Source organism: Lottia gigantea, assembly GCF_000327385.1.
Source record: "Lottia gigantea unplaced genomic scaffold LOTGIsca_100, whole genome shotgun sequence".
Lineage (NCBI taxonomy): Eukaryota > Metazoa > Mollusca > Gastropoda > Lottiidae > Lottia > Lottia gigantea.
In genome coordinates, this window is record NW_008706748.1 from 691,192 (window position 1) to 698,976 (window position 7,785).

General features: G+C 38.2%; 2 protein-coding genes across 2 annotated transcripts; one reads left to right on the forward strand and one right to left on the reverse strand.

The window, feature by feature from the left end:
- Positions 1-185: 185 nt before the first annotated feature.
- Positions 186-742, reverse strand: LOTGIDRAFT_170556 (hypothetical protein; the record flags this gene model as incomplete). Its single annotated transcript, XM_009046370.1, has 2 exons — positions 186-571; positions 700-742. The coding sequence occupies 2 exons, from the start codon at positions 740-742 to the stop codon at positions 186-188; spliced, it is 429 nt and encodes a 142-aa protein (XP_009044618.1).
- Positions 743-1,017: 275 nt separating this feature from the next.
- LOTGIDRAFT_170557 (hypothetical protein) lies at positions 1,018-7,361 on the forward strand (the record flags this gene model as incomplete). The annotated part of the gene is made up of 4 exons (XM_009046371.1): positions 1,018-2,386; positions 3,593-4,875; positions 5,024-6,592; positions 6,897-7,361. The coding sequence occupies 4 exons, from the start codon at positions 1,018-1,020 to the stop codon at positions 7,359-7,361; spliced, it is 4,686 nt and encodes a 1,561-aa protein (XP_009044619.1).
- Between the last annotated feature and the right edge of the window lie 424 nt (positions 7,362-7,785).

Here is a 7,785-nt window from a genome sequence, read left to right on the forward strand (position 1 = left end):
AAAAAGCACTAAAATGCAGATGACAGAAAGCGGGAGGAATCTGGTTACAAAAAGAAAAAACTATTTCCTAATTTTCTGAAGAAATTTCGTAGAAAACACCAATATGCTGATGACAGACAGTGGAATAAATCTGGATATAAAACGAGACCAAAGAAAAGTAGAGAGAATACTTACTCCGTCCCACGTTACGATTTGATTGGTTTATTTAATTCATTAGCTTTCCCAGCTCCTAGTCGAACAAAAGTTCCTACTCGACCAATAACTCCTACTCGACCAACAGTTGCTACTCGACCAACAGTTGCTACTCGACCAACAGTTGCTACTCGACCAACAGTTGCTACGCGACCAACAGTTCCTACTCGACAAACAGTTGCTACTCGATCAACAGTTGCTACTCGACCAACAGTTCCTACTCCACCAACAGTTCCTACTCGACCAACAGTTCCTACTCGACCAACAGTTCCTACTCGACCAACAGTTCCTACTCGAACAACAGCTCCTACTCGACCAATAACTCCTACTCGATCAACAGCTCCTACTCGAACAACAATTCCTACTCGAACAACAGTTCCTCCCAGAAACAAAACTTCATTAGTTCATCACAGTAGCGGAAATGACGTGGAAAATGGCATTAAATCACATAACGATATCGAAAGTTTATCCGTTCCGTATGAATTTTTGGATATTTTGTTTTCTTACCAAGTTCCTTCACGGCAAACACCCAAAAATCCAACTTCATCATATTATCATAGCAACGGAAATGACGGAGCTAATTGCAAATCACATAACGATATGAGAGGTTTATTGGCCGAGTCTAGAAACAAGTGCGAGAAGAGGAGATTGCCTTGTGGTTGTGTTGAAGAATCAACAAGTCAATTTGAATTAGAAGCAAGCAACACAAAACTATCAAGACAGTCGCCTCCTTCTTTTGAAATAGAGGATGGCACTGAAATATGAGATGGCGATGAACCAGACGAGAGTGATACTGATAGTATTGAAAGTTCTTATTTTTCTAGTATGTATAGTTACCACCAGTCAGAATCAGCCACAGAATTAAAAGTTAAGAGAAAACATCACAGTTTCAAAGATCCATATGAGAATAGACAATATGAAGGTCCAGACATACCACCATATGGTGGTACGGATGCCGAATCATCCACAAACGAAGTTACTTCACATATGCTGACATATTCCGGACCTTTGTCTTCTCGACCCGTCAATTGCGAGCGAAAGCCAAGTGCACTGGCATTTAATGGGAATGACTGTCTCAGACAACCCGGTGAAAGTGGTGATACCAAGAATGTTGAAGAAAATCACCTCTCTAATTCAAATAGAGGAAAACTAGCACAACATACCAAATTCTTCACCAGACAGGAAGAGAATGATGATTCCAAGCAATCGAAAAAGAACGAAACACCTAACTTGGACCAATCAAACGACAGTTCAGCGAATGTGGATCTGATAGAAACCAATCGTCTAAAGAGTTATGTACACCTGAAATCTGAAACAAACCAAAAGGTTTCTCATCACTCAATTCCATCACTACAACCAGAAGACAACGATTCTTTTTACCAGGTACAATCAAAAGGCAATAGTCAAAGAAATCGCAGCCGAAGAAGAAAGTCAAACAACCACGAAGCAACCAAGAATAATCAAAAGGCTTTTCATCATGTAATTTCTAAAACTTCGTCACACCAACAAGCCATTTGTCATTCCAAAACAGAACGTAACGAGTCATCATGTCAGGACCAATCAAAAAGCAATTCATTGAACCCAGATCGTAATTTAACCTACCCTAAAGGAACCAAAATTAATCCACCAATAATCCAAGACAAATCAATCCCGAGCAAAGTGCATCTACCAAATCATTTTCAAAAGATTGTAACCTGTCCGAAGTCAAAACCAAGTCGCAACTTTTATGTTCTGCTGCTGAGAGGCGAATTGTCAATATCTTTTGTTGCCCTTTTGGATATAATTTTAGGCCCTGATAGTAAACACAATTTACTATCTATTGACGTAGAACCGATCTTGGACCTTGAAAGCACGACCATAAACTTTTCCGACGTCCAGAAAGCTGAACAGGCTTTAAAGCAACTTCGTGAGTTCAACTGTCAAAATCTGCTTTGTACTTGGACTCCTGTGGATAAGCGTATAGAAATTTTGAAGACATATTTTAACGACTTTGAATTGCATTCTTCTGACATTTTGAAAACTCACGATGAAAAAATTCAAGCCATCCGAAAACAATTGGAAAGTTGTGCCTTTGATGAAAAGGAAGCCTTAAAGATGCGGAAAGAGGAGCTAATACTACAGCTTAGAGAGTTGACAAGTTTTTCAGAAACGGTTCGGGAATCTCTTCGCCGTTCCATTCTATTGGAGGATGAACGTACGTTTCAATCAGAAGTGGAGAAACACGTTATTGGTTTTGGGGTGGAGTGCAACCGCCTGAAATCGGCGCTACCGATCTACGCTCGAAAATCTGATATTCTAGACGTTATTCGTCAACACCAGGTGGTCATAGCCCGTGGTGAGACTGGTTCTGGAAAAAGCACGCAGTTGGTTCAATACTTACACCAATGTGGACAATACACCGCGGGAGTCATCGCTTGCTCCCAACCTAGAAAGGTAGCATGTGTCAGCTTAGCTAAACGTGTAGCAGATGAGTTTGTTACCGTGGTGGGTAAGATCGTCGGATCAAAAGCGGGTATGAAAACGGAAACTTCGCCTCAGACTAAAATAGTTTATACCACCCATCACACACTGCTTAATGAGTGTCTGAATGATCCAATGTTCCGGCGGTACTCTTGCTTGATGATCGACGAGGTTCATGAACGTAGCATCTATACCGATATATTATTGAGTATACTGAAGAACTGCTTGCCCAAAAGACCAAGTTTAAAAGTTGTCATTGCATCTGCTACTATTGATGTCCAGTTATTCAAAGATTATTTCATCGCCGCACCAGTAATTGAAGTTTCCGGTAGAGCATTTCCGGTAGAGATAATCTGGCAACCCAAGTATCATCAATGGACGGATCCGGTTCAAGAAGTCGTTTCAAAGGCTATCGAGGTTCATGCTTCGGAAGGTCCTGGAGATATCCTGGCGTTCATAACATCTCAAATAGAAACGGAAAAGTGTAAAGATGAGTTTGAGGACAGGATGAAGAACAAATTCAACTTCAAGTGTCTGATGCTTCATGGTCAACTTCCTTCTGAGGAACAAGCTCTAATCTTCAAACCAACTAGAGAGGGTCAGAGAAAGATTATTTTTAGTACCAATTCGGCAGAGACGTCTTTGACCATTCCTGGCATTAAGTTTGTCATAGATTCCGGTTTAGTGAAAGAGATGCAGTTTGATGCAAGGAAGAACATGAATACGTTAGTGGTTGTTCCGGTCAGTCGGAGCTCAGCGGACCAGCGAAAGGGTAGAGCAGGACGGGTATCTCCGGGGAAATGCTTTCGGTTGTATACAGAAGGAGATTACCATCAAATGAAACCGACAAGCACTCCAGAAATCCTCCGAATTCATTTGTCCCAAACGTTATTAATGCTGTATGAAATGAACTTAAAACCGTCCGATTGTGAGTTTGTAGAATCGCCACCTGATGCGGCGATCCAAACAGCGATTGAGACTCTGGAAGAACTCGGAAGCATCAAGGATGATAGGATTACAGACATTGGGAAATGGTTGGTGAAGATTCCCCTCGAGCCGCGATTTGGTTGTATGATTAAAAAGGGGTTTGAAATGGGGTTCGCCTATGAAACCATCGTATTTACTGCTTTATGTAGTTCCTCAGGATCTATATTCTATCGAGGAGGCAATGATCAGCAGAAGAAACGAAGCGATTTGAAGAAGCTGACATTTTGTGACACTAAGGGTGATGCTTTTACTTATTTGAAAATCTACAAGGAATGGGAGCAAGTGACAGAAAAACGGAAGAATAAATGGTGCTTTGATAATGCCCTTAATTCCAAAACACTTCGCGGAGCCAGAGAATTGGTGAACGAGATATGTTCTATTTTTAAACATAACTGGTCCATTCTCGTCAAGAAAACTTTTTCTACCAAAGTGGAACTTGAAGAAGCTCTCCAGAACATTATCCTGTTTGCCTTTTACGAGAATATTGCCCATTCTTTAGGCCACAATAGGATGGGTTATTACATTCCTAACCTACGACAGAGAGTCTTTGTCCATCCATCGTCTGCCCTGAACTCTTTAAACGATTCGAGTCAATGGTTGGTGTTTATAAACATTCTGAAAACTTCAAGAGATTATATAACCGTTGTGACGCCCGTGGAGGAGTCATGGATTCGGAAGATTACCTCTTTAAAGACCAAACAATTTGATATCGACGAAGCTAAGAAAAAATCAGTGTGCTCAGTTCGTAATCAATTTTTCGGTTCCACAACATATTCATTCTTTGTTGGTCCTGCTTACACGAAGCTAAAGGCTTATGGAGATTTACTATACGAATCGGTACAAGTCCCTGTGGTCTTAGAAGCTGATCGAAAAACTGGGGAAGTCAAATTCATCTGCGCCTTTAATGCAACGATACCAGATGATCTGATAGACGACTGGGTTACCGAGGCTAAAAGTCACGTGATACAAAGGACTGCTGAATATAAAGTAGGCCCGAACAACCAGGCTGGTGGAGTTCGAATCGTTCTTGGTTTAGGTGGTGAAGGTCAGCTGATTCTGATGCCTGACGAATACCGGAATATCCACATCAAATCGTCAGGTAAAGAGACCAGTAAGGAGACGGTGGTGGACAAGTTTAAAAGATTTGGACAGATTGTAGACTGTTGGGAGGATAAACGATCTTACTATAGATGGGGTCGAGTAACGTTTTCTACACCAGAAGCTGCTGCGGAAGCCGTAAGAAAAACACAAGATGATCTAAAAGACGTGGCTACACCGGAATTCAAGATTAAAAAAATACGCCTCCTTTCAATATCAAGCAAGTATTGAGTGGGTAAGACGAAAGCCAACTGGGCTGGTGTTTGTGGACATGGATTATTTAGAGGCGATGTCGGTGAAGTCACTTCGCGAAGTTAGGATACTGGGGAAATCATGCAGTATCTCGTTGGGTAAGAAACAGCACAGACCCGTGCTTTTTCACAAGGTGCCAAAAACGGTAACAGAACAGGACATCCGTAATTGCTTGCCAAACGATTCCCAAAGGAGAGCTATAACTAAGATCAGCATCATAAGAGAGAAAACCTTTACGAATCCAAACGAAATCCCATACTTCCAACAACAGATACACGACCAGTTTCAAGAATTCGACCATGATATGAAATTTGTTGTGGATGTCATGAAGCCGTATGATAGTAACAACAACTTTAGAGCATTCATAAAGTTCAACGATGCTTCTCAAGGCACAATGGCGTGTGATGCTCTACGAGGAAGATTAATAATCAATGGTCAAAAAGCAAATCTAACACCAAAACTATCGTCGTCTCTCTCAGTACCGGAACAAGTCTACCAATTACTTGAAGACGAAATTGAAGATTTTACAGCCGAATTAAGAGAAAATGGCACCGAGTTCAAGCTAGACAGTAAGAAATTGAACAACGAAAGACGAGTTTTTAACATATCAGCTTCGAATTCGCATGACCTCGTGCAGATTCGATATGGATTGGCGGCCATTGTACAAGGGGAGGTAATGGAATATTGGAGCAACGAGAACAACCGGTATTTATTTCTGAAATCCGGTCGCGAATTCCTCCGTAGTTTGGAGAAGAGGACCATTACCATTCTTCAAGTGGACAACACGCTGCTCAGTCTGAGAGTTTTTGGATTGGAAGATAACATATTAATGGCACAGAACGCAATTGATCAATATCTAGGAAACATGGTTGAAGGCGATGGGCGTCGGGAAATCAAACTGGATGGCGAGTCTCAACCAAAAGGCTTGATGAAAACCCTAGTCATTCGTTATGATTTAGAACTGGAAGGTTTTGTACAAGCGTCTGGACTGCAGTCAGCATTGTTGAACCACCATAATCAAACGCTGAAGATATCTGGTGATTCAGCAAGTATAGAAAAAGCGACCGGATTGATCGAGTCATTGGCTACTGAATTGAGGAATAAAATCACGAAGACGAAAAGTGTGGAGTTGCCAGATTGTTGCTCTTGTCTATGTCCGGTACAAAGTATGGACTATATATACCGACTAGAAGCATGTGGCCACGCGTATTGTCTGGATTGCATCAAGCGGCAGATAACTGTGGCTGTTCAAAGTAAAGAGTTACCGGTCTTGTGTGTAAATTGTCAAGACCCACTTGTTTGGTCAGATTTTGAATTTTGCTTCAAACGACTACAAATTAACCCTTTAGACTTGGTGAGAACAGCTGTGTCAGTGTACATGATTAGAAACAAAGATGGCTACCGACATTGCCTAACCCCTGACTGTGCAATGGTTTATCGTATTACTAAGAAGTCGGATGTCTTCAACTGTAACGAATGCGGCTTGAGAATCTGTACGTCCTGTCATGTTGAATACCATGATGGTTTGACATGTGCTATGCTGAAGAGTTCTAGTGACGTTGACTCAGACATGGAGAAATATTTGAGAGAAAATGCAACAAGGGTGAAGAGATGTCCGAAGTGTTCTACTCCGATTGAGAAAACACACGGGTGTCACCATATGATTTGTAAGGCATGTAAAACCCATTTCTGTTGGCTTTGCTGTGAGGTTTTTTTACTACGAAACAGTCTACGTATGCTCATTTAAATGCACAACACGGCCGGATATTTGAATACCGATAAATCAATCGGTTTTAGTCACCAAATACCAAAAAAAAAAAAAAAGAATAAAAAATTAAAAATGGAATATGAAAATATCAATCTTTTATATGAATCGTTAAGTTAGGTTTGAATTTATTATATTAAAGTTTGAATTAACTATATTGAATATGTTTGAATTAACTATATTGAAAATGTTTGAATTAACTATATTGGATATGTTTGAATTAACTATATTGAATATGTTTGAATTAACTATATTAGATTTGTTTGAATTAACTATATTGAATATGTTTGAATTAACTATATTGAAAATGTTTGAATTAACTATATTGAATATGTTTGAATTAACTATATTGGATATGTTTGAATTAACTATATTGAATATGTTTGAATTAACTATATTAGATTTGTTTGAATTAACTATATTGAATATGTTTGAATTAACTATATTGAATATGTTTGAATTAACTATATTGAATATGTTTGAATTAACTATATTGAATATGTTTAAATTAACTATATTGAATATGTTTGAATTAACTATATTGAATATGTTTGAATTAACTATAATGAATATGTTTGAATTAACTATATTGAATATGTTTAAATGAACTATATTGAATATGTTTGAATTAACTATATTGAATATGTTTGAATTAACTGTATTGAATATGTTTGAATTAACTATATTGAATATGTTTAAATGAACTATATTGAATATGTTTGAATTAACTATATTAAATATGTTTGAATTAACTATATTTAATATGTTTGAAGTAACTATATTGAATATGTTTGAATTAACTATATTGAATATGTTTGAATTAACTATATTGAATATGTTTGAATTAACTATATAGAATATGTTTGAATTAACTATATTGAATATGTTTGAATTAACTATATTGAATATGTTTGAATTAACTATATTGAATATGTTTGAATAAACTATATTGAATATGTTTGAATTAACTATATTGAATATGTTTGAATTAACTATATTAAATATGTTTGAATTAACTATATGAATATGTT